The 17,740-nt window shown below is 41.6% G+C and overlaps 1 protein-coding gene across 2 annotated transcripts in view; it reads right to left on the bottom strand.

The window, feature by feature from the left end:
* Positions 1-17,740, bottom strand: part of ankrd11 (ankyrin repeat domain 11) — a 120,464-nt gene that overhangs the window by 26,920 nt on the left and 75,804 nt on the right. For both annotated transcript variants that reach the window (XM_049593215.1, XM_049593214.1), the window contains exon 3: positions 3,050-3,195. In XM_049593215.1, the coding sequence (XP_049449172.1) occupies positions 3,050-3,136 (87 nt within the window). In that variant the 5' untranslated portion in view covers positions 3,137-3,195. The remainder of the gene's footprint in view (positions 1-3,049; positions 3,196-17,740) is intronic.

Below are 17,740 nucleotides of genomic sequence, written 5' to 3' on the forward strand. Positions count from 1 at the left end.
GGATTCGGGCTGCTGCAGCAGCTGACTTTCTGCGGGTCTGTCTCCAGAGCTGCTGCACGCTCTCCTCCCAGCAAGCTTGTCTATACTAGCGGGGAGTGAGGCGGAGGACTCACTGTGATTCAAGGCTCTAGTTAACATTAGCTAGATAAACATGAAATTGAAGTTCAAGCCACGAGCCTTTAGCTCCAGTTAGCAGAGGGCAAAACTATTAAGAACATTTTCTCTCCATCTCTGAAACCTTTGCCGATACCGACGCGTTAGTCAGTTTTCCTTTTTAGGGTTGCTTTGAAGTGTAGGCACTGAGCAATAGCAACTTTCTCTGCAGGATTCTCAGCCATTCAATCAGCCTTTTACCGAAGGCACATGCACGTGAATCTGCATTTGTAGCACAACCAGTAGAAAGGCCTTCTCTCTGAAATGACCTGTGAGTGGCCAGAGTCTCCCGTCATGGGCTAGATTTACTAAAGCCTGAAAACAGAGCCAAGAGGAGGTGGAGAATTGCTTAAATTAAAATATGCTCAAAGGTTATCAAGTGACAATTGCCCAGTGATGCCAAAATGAAACTGCCTACCCCAGCTTTAATCCCCAAAACAGCCAGTTGCTTTTTATTTTCTTCCCTTCACCACAGTAATTGGACATATCTGATGCACTCTTTCTGAACTGCAAAGTTGGTGTTGTCCCAAGACCACAGCACTGGAGGGAGCAACAAAGACTGTAAGAAAATATTATCACCAACTACCAATGTACAACGTATAATGCTGCTTCAATTAGAAAGTAATTGTTATGTCATAATAGAGTTGCGTCTTTTCTCATTTAATATTTTCCATGTGCGGTTCTGGTCTGAAGCATGCAGACTAAACGCATCTTCTTTATATTCACAAGTTGATCCTGGAATATTTCAGGTGACTGTGCTTGTGGAATACTGTTGACACCATCTGTAGTAAACACCACAGGAAATAAACGATACAGGATTAAGCAATGAGTGAAAAGGGAATTCACACCAGCAGTGGATTCATTCAGTTGTGGATCCCTGATGTGTTTGTCAAACTGCTCAGTCCAAACTGTACCATGGTGTAAGGTCGAGATGTTTTTAATCAGTGCGCTTCCGAGGGTTTAAGGTCTCATAACGGAGATCCAGGAACAGGTCAGATGTAACATACACACGCTCACCAGATTTCACTTAATTTCTCTGTCCTAGCCTCTGTCCCCTACTCATCTCTCTCTATCCTCGGGGCAGGTTTTCCATTATGTGTCGACTCTTTGAACTCCTCCCCCTGCCCTGCCCCAGTCATAAGACTATGATGTCATGGTACAGTAGAGACAAACAGTGTCAGCTACAGTTAGCTGATCTCTCCGTCTCTCTCCTCCTTCCTCTCTGTCTGTGTCTCCCCTCAGCGACACAAAGACTTTTAACAAGAGAACACAGATGCGCACATCTGGGCATGTGCAAAAGCTACAGTGCATCTAAGGGGGGAAACCGAGATGCAAGGGAATGATTGCTTTAAGTGGAGAAATAACATACAACAGCAGAAGCAGAGCTAAATTGCGTTGGTAGAAAATGGTCAAATAACCAAAGCTTATCTACAGAGTTAGACTGGCTTGTTTTTTTGCTGAATTAAATTTAAAGAGAGCTTTGACAAATAGAGACTTTCCTCAGATCTGCCTTCATAAGACACCCTGTTTGATGGTCTCCTAGCAATGCCTGCTCTTTTCGTCTCACTCCGTTTTCCACCCACCCCTGTGCGCTTCATTCCCTCCCTCCCTTCCTCCATGCCAGAGTCTGATGCAATCCTTTGCAGAGGGCTGTAAATCCATGCCTGCATAAGCTGTACCTCTCCTCGCCTCGCCTCTTGGTGCTGCTCCTGGTAGCTGAACAGTTGGCACACACCATGACATCATCAAGCTGCGCCCAACACTTTGTTCCAATGCAAACGACATGACTGTACCTGTGTCAAAATCAGGGGACGCTACCTTCACAGCCCTGCATTTCATGACTGAATATGTCTTGACAGGCCAACAAGGCTGTCCAATTCCAAAGATGCCTCTGAAATCTGGCTGAATTATTCAGCCTTATTTTGCCTGAACCTCGTGGACTCAAACACTACATTCTTTGCAGTTTCCAACAGGCTATTATGCAAGAGTCAATTGTGCAGTTGTACATTAATGTGGTCTCGGTGTAGTTGGGAAATAGAAACCACACTTTATTTACTAGGAATAAGGGTTCAGGGGGCATCTTTTACAAGAGAGACCTGGCCGGGGTAGCAGCCATGCAAAATCACAACATATTAAAATACAACATAATATACAAAAATTAATATGAAACAGAGAAGCAGCTACTTAACACAGTGGCCTCTCGAGAAAACAACCATATGCCTGTATGACCAGATTCTTTATGATGCCCTTGAATACATCAATGGATATAAAAGTTTCTAATTTTAGATCTTTTAGCTGATTATTACATGCCCAAGGTTCATAGTAGGATAATTCAGTTTTCCCCAAATCTGTCAAAACCTAGGATACACACACAGCTTCTCAAGTGTCCATCTGTTACTGGCTAGTCTGTGGTGCCACATGATATTATCCTAATAACGGCATGTTTGTTTACAGCTTTCTCTTGATGGGAAGGCCTCTGTGATGTTCCACCTTGCCACTGACAGCTGGACTTTCCAACATTACAGATACTGGGAAACTTTCATAATACTTGCATCCACCACAGAGGGGTCAGAGAGCAGGATCGACCACAGAACAGCGTCACCGAAACTGGTATACATTCAAGTTTCAAGTTGAAAGAAATGGCGGGGGGGCAGATAGTTTCTGTGGTAGGACATGTTCCCAGGCCTTCTGGTTGAAAACCAATTTTCATATTTATTTTAGCTAACATTCCCTTACTGTCCGTGAGGCCTTCCAAAATTTTGTAATTGTTGATGAGATGTAGTGGTTTAGAGTCAAGTTTCAAGGACAAACAGCAGTTGAAAGTGGGAGTATGCTCTGTATAAAAACATTTGGTTTTTGGGGGCACAGTGTGTGCTTGTAGGTTTTTCAGTCTTACCTTCTTCCCACCCTGCTTTTCCACCATGTCGGTGTTGAGTGGGAAGTGGTCCAGCTGGGGGGTTTTAGAACCCCCACCTTTGGGCATCGTTCAGCTCTCCCCACGCCAAGCTTCATTCACGCTGCCATTGCATCGTCATCGACCGTCTGGAACAAAGAGAAAGGAGAAAAAAAAGAGATGGTGGGGGAGGTTAGCAACTGGCCACTACGTTTCTTTGAAAACACATTTACACACTGCCAGACGATGCAACCATTAGCGGCACATCAAGCACTCTATTTTCAACCATTACCCCCCTAATCTGGAGGAAGCGCAGTTGAGAGGGAGGACAGCAGGCTGAGTTTTTAGCAGTGGCAGGCAAAAAGCTGATCTGATCTCTAGGCTGAACCCAAAGAGCAAGCAAGGTCTGCCTAGAAAACTACAGCAGGAGGAACTACAATCGTTCAAAACAACAGTGACACACTATTAATATAAAAAAAATACCAATGATTACAACAGGACAGACAAAGTGAGATGTGCATAACCCTAATGTTTTGATATACTGACAGAGCCAGGAACAGCGGAGGAATGTCTTCAGGAACGTGACTGGCACGTCTTGACAAAAACCCAAACAGCTACTTACTGCCATAGCTAGCCACCCCTTGTAATTGTGGGGCTTTAATCTGCCCTAATTCACAGCATTCACATCAGTCAACAAGATGGGACTATTGCCCTCTTGCAGCAACAGCTAGGAATCTACCTGTAATGAGTGATTGGTTTTATCACAAACTTATAATACAGACAGCTCTGTACAGTTTAATGTGCCCTGTGTTCCCACTGTCTACTTTGTCCTCCATGTAAGTACACAACAACAATCCCCTGCCTGCCTTCCTTCATGAAGAGAGGCCTTCTGCTTTACAGGGCCATGAATTAATCATACATTCCATCCCTCAATTCTCTCCTCCATAATGCACATTTTCTTCTGAGTGCGTCCAAGTATGATCATCCTTGTGACTGACTGAGTGAGTGAATAGATGAGGCCATGGCTGCATCATTTTTTTTTCTCTACTTTGAGACACTGGCACTCCTATCTTCCCTGGCGCCACTTCCATCTCCCCTCCCCTCCCCCCATCCTCCTTCCCTTCCCTTCCCTCTGCAGTTATCCTATTCAAAGACTGCTATTTATATCCCCCCAGTCAAGTCAGTCAAGTCAAGACAGCCAGCCAGCCAGCCAACCAGAGAGGCACAGAGCTACAGAGGATGTACTGCTCCCTCTTTTACTGGTGTATGGAAGGAGAGACACGAGCAAACACAGCAAACCACAGCCCCTTCCTCTCTCCTCTGGCTCATTGTTACTCCTTCTTTGCTGCTGCCATGCACTCGCTCCAACCTCCCCCCTAAACTCCCACCTCCCACCACACCAAACAAAGTGACAGGAAGGTTGACTACTCTCAGAAATAAACAAACCTTGCAGCAACACACACACACACTCGCACACACTCCGCAAACTAGGTCAGCTGGGCTTCTAGAACAATAATCTCTGCACTATTTTGGGACTACTATGATGGGCAGTTATAGCTACAGAGCGTTTCGCTGACATGCGAAATACAGGAAAATGATGTTTGCAAGCTAGCAGTCACACAAAGGCACACACAAGGAGAGGAAACCCTGTTGAAAACCACAGGCCTCATTTCCTTTGTAATTTCATTCCAATCAAAAGATACATAACATCTGCTAACAGTGTGAGTGTGTGTGAGTGTGTTTCACCCAGTGAAGTGTTGTTGCTATTAAACAGTTGATTAATTCCATATGTGTATTTGTGTGCTCATGAGTGTGTGTGTATATACAAATACAAGAAAACGAAGTTTCTCTACATTAGGAAGGAATATCATATGGTTTGTGATGAAATCAAGAAGTACAGCATCGATCCTGAGATCTTATTTAGGGCTCGACTATGAAGGTCGTCTGTACTGTAAAAACCGCTGTAAGCCAGATTGTGAAGTTTGTGTGTAGTTAAAATAAAACAGCGGTGAGTGACTGACGAAACTCTTGGACTGAAAGCCCTTAAGCAGAAGCAGATTATGAATGCCGCTAACCAGGCTGGAAAAACACATTTATGATAGGGCTGCACAATCATGGCCAAAATAATAATGGTTATTTATCACAACCGTTCATTGATTTTAGGGTAATGTTGTTTTTTATTGCACTTTCACTTTTAAATTAACAGAGCACTGCTATCACTTTAACTTTGTGCTACATTCCTATAAATGTTCAAGCCTTAACATCAAAATAAGACAGGTCCTTACTCACAGTGCATCTTCTAAAAGCAAAATATAAATGAAACTCCACCAAAACTTTCTATCCAAAATTAAATCACCAGGGCACTGCTTTCACTTTCACGTTGTACTGTATTTCTGCTGAAAAACTTGTCTTTGCATCAAAATAAGGATAAAAATAAGGTTCGTCTTCACATGAATTCAATGCATCTCCTACGAGCAAAATAAAAATAAATGTCTTTATTTGACACAATTGCATTGGTTATTGCAGTCTATCTGTGGGAGCTGGATGGATACAGTGACAGTGACGCACTCTGTCATGGATGTCGGAGGACAAGGATGAGGATTAAGTGTGATAATATTACCAACATTATTCCTCTTGGCCTTCATGCGTTCATCGTACTGCAGTTTATAGTATTTTCAGGTTAAAACAAAGTTAGTTGCGTTGCTTTGCAGCCCAGACACAAGTGTAATCCAACAATACCTTCAAAGAACGATGGTGGTTTTATTAAGGTACAAGTTCTTTGCCTTCTGCTCCAGACATTTGATTTTCATTTTGCCAGTCTGTTGTATATTAACTCTTCTACTCTAACTTACCCTGGACTGCAGTTACAACACTGAGAAAAGTCTTTCACAGTCTGCTGCAGTATGCATGTGCAGTGGCATTACAGCTGCCATGGCTGCTAGTTTAGGAAGCGTTTGATTTGACATGCAGCAGAGTTTTTCTTAAAAGTGGTGCAAAAACAAAACGGCCAAAACGGTTGACACATTTTAATGACTTTGAAATGATGGAGGTGCTTTTAGACCACCTTTAAAAGATTTAAAAAAAAAAAAAAAAAATAAAAAAAAAAATCACATGTTCAGCATTTTTTATATGATACAAATTTAATTTTTGGTTGCCATTCAGGCACCCTCTTTTTACCAAGCTGCACTTTTGCTACACAAATAATGTCATGAAGTTTGATTAACATTACTAAATTTACACTGTGCCCTTACAAGGCGATGTGTAATGAAACTAACTTGGCAATCAGTATGAAAGCCAGTGCCTCATGCTTGCTAGGTTGAGTTTATATACATACTCGGGGCTATAAGTGACAGATCATGAGGTTACACAGTGTGGTGAGTAGCAGTGGTGGTGAACAATGTAGGGCAGCATCCTGCTTCTTAACAGCCATCATATGAGAAAACAAAAAACTCTGACTGTATTTTGAGGTTTTAACGCTAGAAAGACACTTGTGCATTTGTGAGGAGATTTTTAACAAATTATAAAAACAATAATATAGCTTACAACACATAATACATATATAATATATCAATGCAAATATTTATTTCAGAGAGAACTGAAATTACCTTTAGGTAAATATTCAAGAAGTATGATCTGGTTTTGAGATACCTATGGAGTGATGTCCTCTGATCAAGTCATACCCTGCCACAAAATAAATAAAAAAATAAATAAATAGATAAATAAAACAGAGGGGAAGCTCTGTTGAGTTTTAATGTTTTATAAATGACGTCAGTTAAGTTAGACTTGGCCATGGAAATGATGACTGCAGAAAGAAGTGGTAAGAGGTGAGCCAGAGAAGCAATCTCTTCCAAATGAAGGACAGGACCTGCCAGTACAACTATCCATCCGTTCTCTCCCCCGTGCATAAACACACACACACACACACCTTTCTTTCTATGTCCCCTGTTCCTTTCTCTCTTCATCCTCCTGTAGCATCCTCTCTACGCTCTGAGCCACTCCCTCTGCGGTCAGATAGAGGCCAACACTTCAGCATATTGCAGCATACTGTGTGCACACTTACAGATTCACTGACACACACCACAAGCACACTTACATCAGGGTGTTATAGTACCAGCTTATGTGATTGAGGAAACGGCCTTGATATCTGACGATGTTCAGTGATTTGAAAACCTATATACCAAAATCTAAATTGGGTATTATTTCTCCAGTCCAACAACTGTGGTACAATGTGTCACGTGTCCAGGCAACTCTGCACTTAGTAGGTAGGGTAAAAAGCAGCCACCTCAAAAGTGACTCAACAATGCCATCTCAGTCCGGCAGTCATACTTAATAGCACGGGAAGGTGTATTATTTTGCCCTGGAGATAGTTCAATGTTAACGTTATATTCAACAATACTTTTACTGCATCGTCTAACATCCTGGGATGAATACACACAGCACACGCTACATTCACTCTAGTAAGTCTTCATTAAAGTGCAAAGCATATAAAACTGCTAGGTTCAAGAAGACAAATGCTAATTTAGTTTCAGAAATCTGTTGCACTGCAATGAACAAAACTATGACCTCAAACCAGGCGGGCCTCATAGACCAATTTCTACCACACCAATTTTTAGCGCTGCAAGCAATTCCACTACAACACGCACTCTTGATTATAATCAGAGAAACAAAATAGAGCACTGGGAAAACACAAAGACGTAAACACACACAGCTGAGAAAGAGCTGAAGATGCACGTGCACAGATGAGGAGTAGTTGCTTGGTTCAACCCCGTGCCACTCCTAACTCATGCCTCTCATTGAACACACAGAAACACACCTCAAATTTTCCACAACTGACAGCTGAACACAGCAGCTGCATGCAGTGATGGGCGTGTTGCTCTCTGTCTGTCTGTCTGTGCCTGTGTGTGTGTGTGGTGTGTGCACAAACCCCATCACCTATTGCACAATCAGATACAAATCGGCAGCATACTCCCTGGCAGTCATTCAACTGATCTCGGTGTTGGTTAACTGATATGGCTGAGACACAGTGACATAAATGGTGGAGCAAATGTTACAGGGGTCAAAGTGTCCTCATACCAGAGATGTTTATGAGGCACAAAATGAAAGTAAAGTTTAATCTGCTCTGAGGCAAGACTTAACTCCATTTTACAGTCATCAGCCCTGCTGCAGCAATACGGTCCAAATCAATCAGTGCAAGTCAACTGAGATATCCATACACCACCATCCTTTTAAAGTGTGTAAGTTTGAAATACAGTATATTGCCGCATTTCCACAGCATGGTACTACATGGCTCCACTCAACACACTTAGAAATTTTCTTTTTTGGTTTTCCATTGACAAAAGTAGCAGCACCTGGTACTTTCTTTGGCGCCACCATGGTCGACGGTCCAAGTGAGCTGAGCTGATAGCAGAAGGTGGAGTTTAAGACTGCAGACGACTTACTAGGCAGAGAGAATCGCCACTAGAATCATCAGGAAACATCCAAGCTACCGTCAATAGTTAACTCTATTTTTTCACTCGACACAGATTTTCAAAAATTGCATCCCTCAAAACCACGCCATAAAGCAGTTTAACGCAGTGTTGTTATGACAATAGGCTGAAAATCCGACAGACATCGAAGGGTATCTATATGCAGTGAAAAACAAAATCAAGAAAAGTAGCTGGAACTTAAAGAGAGCGGAACTGTACCATGCAGAGGAAATTCAGCATTTGTTCTTACATGGCAAAACATTTCTTATGCCAAATAATGCCAGCGCACCTGTCTCTCAACTAAACAACTCCAATATGTGCCTGTGAGGAGAAAAAATTAACAGTAATGTGTGTCGCCACAAAGATACTTGGAATGGAAAACTCGAAACTTGCACTGAATCACAGCTTCAACTGAGTTAATGATCCAACACATCTGATGTTGCAGAAGATTTTCAGTAGCACTAGTTTATAGCCAGTGCTAGCAGCTAAAAACACAGACTTGGCTTAATGTGTTTTCAGGGGCAGGCAAAAGCAAATGTTGTTGAAGTAATTTCTTTTTCCGCATTCTGCACACAATACTCTACTGTTTAGACCAAGTTCTCTCAAAGCAAAGGCGACAAACACACAATACCAATCCTGTGGAAACCACAGACACTGACACTGCTTGTTCAGCATCTACTACTGCTGCAAACTATTAGAGTTGGGTTGATTTCCAGATTTGCTGCACCAGTAGCTTAACCCAGTTTGACTTGACGCAAAACTGGCATTTGTCACTATGACATGTTCTGACAAATCGTTAGCCATGTGTGCAGACAGTGTCATGGCGCTAAATCCAACTTGTATTGCATTAATAAGAAATGTGACAACATGATGGACATAATAATATGTTTGTAAACAGACTAATGGAGCAACCAGTGTCTGACAGGCTGCGTGCAATTTTCTGTAGAGTTGAGCAATGGCAACATAAAGGAGAACAACTTTCAAGAGAGGTGGGAGGGAGGATGGACAGCGCACGTTGAGTTTGTTTACCAGAAAGTTTGTATGTTTTTTGGGTGACAAGACAAGACATGGCTGAGTTAGTCTCTCAAGAAAACTAGAACTGCGCCAATATGGCAACATTTTGGATTTACAGCTCAGAAAAGATGGCTCACCTAGCTGGCCACGGGCAGCACAGTGCACCGCTTTGAATTGAATTTTTGTCACATGCCCTAATTTGGCTGATTCATGAAGTTGAAATGCCGAATTATCTACATAACAGAAGTATATATTAAATAGATTTGATGTGGGCGGAGAGCTCCAATGTTATGCAATAATTGGACGCTCGCTCGCTGTTCAACTTGGGAGAGGCTGCTGACTCAAGTGTGACAAAGTCTACTGGTACAGTCAGGTGTTTGGCTAGATATCAGACCAGTCTGAAAAGTCTTATACTGGCCCAACCCAACACAGTATTATGGGTCTTAGGGAAGGTAGTAAAAAACATACAACAGACTTACTGTTCATCTGCCATATTTACAAATCTGGGTCAAATCTAAAGTTAAATAAGATCAGGTCAAGTCTGAAGTCAGTTAACTGTGGATGTAAGTATGACATGAGTACGAGTTCCTAAATGGATTACCCATGTGATTTTAGTTACGGTGACTGGACAAAGGTCAAGTGTCAACCGCTGCTGTGTCCCATTTCCTCCCTCAGTTGTCCTTACTCTAATTACACATCAAATGAAGGGGTGCAAAATGACTTAAGCCCAGCCACTCTTTCTCAAAACACCTATTCTCACTATCACACAAACCACTGAGCTATCCACACCTTGCCAAAAGCCTGCGCGCTTGTGATAAGACGAGGCAAAACATATCTGCCATTTATACAGCATTCATTATTTATGATCAAATAATTTGGAACGGTACTGAAAGATGTTATTTTTTATTGATCTTGATTGTAATGTAGTATTTTGTTGTTGAATATAACAAAGTAATTACATTTCTTCCATCAATTTATGAAGTACTACAGTATGTCAGCTGCAAATGTCCAGTTTGACCACCTATTACTTTGCAGTCTGATGTAATTATATCAATTAAAAGACAATTTCACTGACCATTTAACACATCTAAACAACTGCTGCAATATGTGTAGTAAAGGAAAGTCTTGTGGTTATGGCGATATAAAAATAGCACCATATCATCCAGCCCTAGTTTGTGCATGTGTGTACCCTGCACTGCAGTGCCAGTGGCAGTCCATGGACATGCCATGCAGGAAAATGGTCTACAGAAGGACAGCAGCAGCAGCTAGCTAGCCTGTTTGGTGTGCAAATAAAACCAGCCGGGCTCGACTGCTGTATCCTGGCAACCAGAGCCCAGCTTGGCTGCTCAGTCCCTGACCTGGGCCCATTCACTTCATTATAAACCTGTGTAGAGAAAAAAGAGACCGACACATAAACGCGCGCACACACACAAACATGTGCTAAAACACACACAAAAGCTGAGAGGGAAGATGCTTTATGCTGGAGCAGAACCGTGTGCTTACAAAAGGAGTTAAGAAAGGAGCAGAATTACTGCGTGCAGAGTGCTGTATCAAAGAACAGTGATTATCTGTGTTTCTAGAGGGTGGAGATCAAGCTTCTAGATTGGCTTTTAAAGTTTTATTTTTCTGGAAAAGATATGGATTAAGTATGCAAGCCTCCATAGAAGAGACCTAGAGCCAGTTTGTATTTTTAGCAAACATGTTTTGGGGTTAAATAAATCTCTAGATCTAAATCTGTCATTTCTTTTCCCACTTAATAAAAGGCCCTTATGCTTAAATGTCAATATGAGCAGCAGGTGATACACAAGGGCATCTGGAAATGACAAAATATATTTGAAATGTGAGTGAGTGGGAGTGGTCCTATTATCCATACAGCTCTAGGAGCAGAGAGAGCCACAAAGCAAGAGAGGAGTGAGATGTGGGGAGGAATCCAATCACTTGGTCTAATTTTCTATTCTGAGCACGTTCACTCTCCCTTACACCTCTCTGTTCCATCCAATAACAGCTCAGTGCTTGCTGCCTGCCTGCCTGCCAGTCTGGTAAATCATGCTGTCTTTGCCAGTGACCTCGCTAAGATAGTGGCAGGCCTGTATATATATGCAGCTAGGCTGCAGGAAAGGCCAGAGACAATCTAGTGCTTTTTGGCTCTCTCCTCTCAATCCCTCAGCCTCATCAGTGCTCTGACTCATTGTCATTTCTTCCCCCCTCTCCTCTCTGAGTACTTCTCTCTCATCTGCCTTTCTCTATTCTCAACATCTCTCTCCTCTCTCACAGGCAAAAGCCTGACATTGCCACAGCAATGTGTGAGCGCATGCACACGCACACACGGAAAGCCTGTTGCCTAGCAACTCAGGAATGAGACAGATGCAGGCCTATCAGAGAAGCTAGTGAAAGAGCTGTGAACGGAGAGAGGGAACCTATTGATAGAAGAGTGCCTCTGCATATCAACCTCCAGCAATGAGGATTCAATCACTTTCTGACCTTTGGATCACCGTCTGACCAAACTGAGCTGTTTCACTCATTCACAGCCTATGTGCTGACAAATGGCATTTCCAACACAGCTACCACATGGGGCACATAGGGTTAGTTGTCTATAGTCACTCTGCATGAATGTCTGTAAGCAGCAAAATAGTCAAGACACAAGAGGGTGTGCAGTGAAACTGTACCATTTCTGAAAACATTAAACCGGTTTATAATGAGCACAGTATCAAGCACAATATAATCAATAAGTTTGCAGAACTACAACCACTAAGACAAAAACAACAACAGCAACAAAAATGGCACTTCAAACATCAGCTGAAGCCACATTATCTGCTCCAATTCTCTGGATAGCTTGGCCTTATTTCCGTGTGCCCAACCCCCCCGACCAAGTGGGTGTTTAGCAGGACTGATGGAAAGAACAACAGTGTGTTTGGTAGACCTGTCTTCCCATGTCTACCATGGGCTGATTAGGGTCATAATCGCACAGGGCCAAAATAACAAGAATTTATCTTGAACGTGTCCTACGTGGTGAATCAAAGGGATACGTTGTTATTTTCAATTCAACATCTCTGTTTCTTCTTGCCTGATACTGTAAGGATTCCAGTTAGAAATTGTTGGCACAGGCTAAGTCTGTGTGGCAACAAGTATGAAGCAGCTAGCTGGCTAGTCACTTCCAGCCTTACCCTTAAGCTACACCCACACTAAGCAGCTCACTCAATTTAGATCTCAAGACAGAAACAGTTCTGCACAGATACAAACTTTTAAAAGCAAGCATGAGTACTAAATATTTTGCACCGATTCATGCCGTGTAGTCTTGTAAAAATTACTTGTAGAGCATTTGGACTCTGGGTTTACAAGTCTTAAACAGCTCAGATCAGTTGTAACATTTCTGCCACTCTTAGATTCAAATCTACCTCAGACTATCAACACTGTTCATACCACAACTACTGGTGTTCAGTGGGTTGGTGTCAAGACAGACATCTATCAAAACTGAATCAGCACTAGCACAAATGATTTGAAGGAAACAATTCCTGACAACTATGGGTTTTACATTAGCCATCAAATGAGTGAAAATATTTCAAGCTGATAGACAAGAGCCAGTTCACACAGGAAGCCCCATTGTATGCATAAAAAACACTACATCTTTGGACAATGGATCAGTGTCACCTTTGGCTACGTTAAGTCAGAATTATAATGTATGCCAGCTTTTCAAGTGTGGGAAAACTGGGAATAGACTGCACTCCCATCGCCAGTAGACCAGAGATGTGTACAAGGCTCTGCAGTGGATGAATACGTAGTATGCGGACTCTTTTTTGGTTTCTAGTGTGTAATGGTTGAAGTCGAGGACAGACCGGACAAGAACACTGGATTAGTAAACAGTGGAAAGCAGTATGGAGGCTAGTGGAAATGTTAGTCTTTACATTTTTTAACTCTTAGATATTAAATCCTTCCTTCAAACTTGGTGCAGACTTTTTAAACATTTAAATTAATGTTTAAGCACTGCTTGTATGGAGAAAGATGGTATTTTGTTGGGGCACATCATTGCATCGCGCAGGCAAAGGCAAATCAGAGCTGGAGTCGATTAATATCCATGACTCCTGCAGAGTCATATGTCCCACGAGTGAACGCTGATTGCAAACTTTACCATTGAATACAAAAGCCAGATGTGAGTGGGTATGTGTGGGTTTTTGCTCAGAAAAGGAGCTTTAGTCAAACCTACGCCACAAGTAAAAGAAACTATTAAGATGAAAATTCTCAGACCTGATGATACATGCTTGTTCCAGCATTGCAGGAATGTGAACAACAAAGCATTTATCATGTTGTGGTAGCGCTTAATATTTCCTTATAACACACAGAAACTAACAACTTTTGCATTCCAGGTTAATGAAATACAGTAAACAATAATGCGGGGACACCAGCAGAAGATCCGTGACAGGTTCATATCGTGGCTAGCAAATCAAAAATAAATGTGGCAATTACAGAATCCCACATTAAAAACTAAGCTGTGTGGCAAAACATAGAAACAAACTCAGTGGTTACTGGAAAGAAAAGATCAAGGATGTGAGTGCCTGAATATGGAATACATCTCTCGCAATGAGCCTTCCTAAAAAGTGGAAAACCATTTTCCAATAAAGCATGTTTTAAGCATGTCTGTGCCTGACAAAAAACTATGACAGACAGTAAGAATGCAGAAACAGATAGTCATTAGGAGAACATAAATACATAGATACTACATATGCCTTGAATAAAGATCAAATCACTGCCTTACTTTTGAACATGAAATGTAAGATGAGGTTACAGTTACAAACACACTAAATAAGTAAGTATTGTAAGTGCAATTCAATAAAAAAATCAATCCGATTTGCAGAATTGTGTTGACACAATTAAAACAATAACTGTCTCTGCAAAAAGCTCAGTCATCTGCAGGTGAATCTTCTACGCAACATGCTCTATACAAACAGAGACACAATGGGCTTCACAGAGCTATGACAACATGGACTGACTCTGAACGGGAACAACATAACATACACAGATTCAAATGAAACAGGAGAGATGACCGTGCACCTCCCAAGTTATATTCCTATGCAGACAGCCAACATGAGCACACTAACGCTAGAGCTGATTTTGAGCATCAGAGCTGACACCAGGGGTTAACAACACAGCCTGAAGCATGGTCCAGTTCCTCACACAGCATTTGCAGCCTCTTGCATTCAGGCGATGTCAATTTAAGACTGTAAGTGTTCAGTGTTTATGGCTTAGGGTATATATCGTAAGGGTGGCTCGGCTTTGAAACATCTCCATGCTTCATGGTGGAGATGCTGTGTTTTTGTGACATGCACACGTAGGCCTACATTGTAACATATGTTGTTGGCCACCCACTGAAGTGCAAAGGTGTCAGTTATTTTTCAAAAAACACTTGACATTGGTCATCAAGTTTTTTTTCCATCATCAATCATGCAATCTGGACTGTAAGGAACAAACAAATCACCTCGCAGTTGTATGCTTCCGCAAATCAGTGATCAGATTAGTGTTGTCAAATATTGATTTCAAATATTTGAAACGGTTTCAATTCTCATTTTCTGCAGTATCACTACTATCGATACCACTTTCTTGCTCTCTCCTTTTCCCGATAGCAAGTTGAGACAAACACACACAAAGCTGAAGTGGCCCCATTGCCCTGCTATCACTCATCTCATTCGCTCTGGTTGAATATAGGCTTGTTCAGCATAGTTTTGTTTTGTTGTTGAAGCTTTTGAACATGTGCACTACCACATAATATTATTTTCATATATGTAGAAAAAGTTTGAATTCTGGTAATGTCAATACAGTCATTCTGTTGTTCTCTGCAACTAAACAAATAAAGAAAAGACATCATCATCATGTTACAATCATATTATATTTATCTTTCAATGAAAAATCTGACTGTATGCCTCTAATGTCTCATTTTCATGGCATCAAAAATGTTATTGAATATCAATATTTTCCAAGGTACTGTATCAAATTTAGAACACTACAGTAGACAATGCTTCAAATGTGTGGCTACCACTTCTAAAACAAGCATGCTTCACACACATCTTCAACCTGACACACTTAAGATCTACACAATCAGCAGTTTCAATGTGAACACACAAGATTAGTGTCGTCAATTCAGTATCTGACCAAATGTCTGCCCTTCTGTTCCTGGGATATGGCGTTGGATAATGGCCAGAAAACGTTTTTTGCATAACATCATGATGTCAGAGTGAAGTTGACCTTTGACCTTTTAGATATAAAATGTCTTCACTTCATCCTATAAGACATTTGTGTGAAACTTCGTCACAATCAGCTCATGAATTCTTGAGTTATGGCCAAAACATGTTTTTTGAGTTCACAGTGACCTTGACCTTTGACTACCAAAATCTAAACGGTTCATCCTTCATATCAGGTGGATGTTTGTGCCAAATTTGAAGAAATTCCCTCCACATGTTCTTGAGAATGGGATAGATGGACAACCCCAAAACATAATATCAACAGACATGGCTGTGGCCGGTGCGGAGAAATAAAGACAACAAACCGTAAACAAATAGGGGCTGAACATTTTTCCTACAGTCTTAGCAAATATGATGACTATTTCTAGTACCTGCACAAATTCTGAAATAGAAAAGACTTTCTCTATATCAGTATCGATAACCTAAAAGGCCAATTCATTCTGCCTTCCTTTAAAATAATTCTTACAAAAAGGTCACAACTGAACAAATACAAAAGTCTGTGCTATGCATTTACTGTAATTTGGACAATTTTAACAGCTGGAGATTGAGGGAAATGACACACGTCAGGGGTCCCTGTCCAGATTTGCAGTGAGGACATGATGGTTATGTTGTATGTGCTTTAGCTCACTGAGCAACACGGCCGCCCCATCTGCCTATGATTGTGAAGTGTGCAAAGTGTTAAGGGGTGTGTGTGTCTGTGTGTGTGTGTGTGATCTCGAGATCATTATGCTCCTGCAAGAGACTGACAGGGAAGATAAATGGTTGAATGTGTGTGTGCTGTGTGCCTGCTCGAGAGTACATGAATGAGTGAGTGTGTATGTGTACAAGTAAGTGTGTATGGTAGTAGAATGTGAGGCACGGTGACTGGATCTACATTAATTAAGGATTACGTGAGGAGGTAAAAATAAATGCAGAGCACAGGGAGAAAGCTTGGATGGATAATGAACAGAGTGAGAGAGAGGCAAGGGAGGAGAGGCACAGAGGGTGGATATGACCTTTCCAGAGATGAGCATCATAATGTCTCACAAACATACACACATACACACACACTAATGTAAAAACTGCCATCATCTAAAAAGCATCCCCCTTTTGAAGCAGAGTGTATACCATGTTTGCAATCTGACAAAAGATTCTGGTTAAAAACTGGATCGGTTTCATACAGAGGGACAGATTTGTCAGTCATGCAACACCGTTTGTGCCAGCTATTTGATCTCATCACACATTGTCTTTTACACCAGGCATTGTTTGTTCATTATGGTAAAAGAAGAGGTGTTTAAAGCATAATGATCAGGCTCTTAGCAGCAGCCATTCTGTTTTGCATGAGGACTAATATTTTATTTTTTTGGCCAACGTGGCATCTGGTGTGATGTCTTCATGGAGTCTCTCTCGCACCAGGGATGCACTGCTCTGATATTGATATGGATACTGGGCCAATATTGACTAGAATATCTGGATTGGGTATCTGTGACAATGGGCTGATCTAATCAATTCAATTTTATGGCTACAGTTTCAGTTGCTATATTATTTTTATATTGACATTTAAATTCCTATTTACACTTAACAGGTGTAAAGGAAGTGGGCCAACAGCCCCTTCTCTGGTTATTACACCCCTACTTACGGCTTCCTTGCTCGGACTACACCCATCTTTAAACTCAGCCTTCATTTGATCTCAGCTACACGCCTGAAAAGTTTCACTACTGCATCTTGCACTGCTGTGGTGTTGTTGCACTGACAAAAGCTGGCCCCATGTGACAGACAGACTTATAAACACTTGGCAAAGTACTTTGAACCTCTTCTGTGCTAGTTCCCACGACAATATGTGTCTCCAGGACCACATTTCCCATCATGACACACACAGACCCGCAAAGTGAAAACACTACCAGCCGTTGCGATATTGTCACGGCTGGTAAAAGTATTCATGTCACAACAACACAACAGTTATGTGACAACCATCTTTGTCATAGTAAAAGCCACGAGGGGAAGAA

This window comes from Epinephelus fuscoguttatus, linkage group LG2, assembly GCF_011397635.1.
Source record: "Epinephelus fuscoguttatus linkage group LG2, E.fuscoguttatus.final_Chr_v1".
Taxonomy (NCBI): Eukaryota; Metazoa; Chordata; class Actinopteri; order Perciformes; family Serranidae; genus Epinephelus; species Epinephelus fuscoguttatus.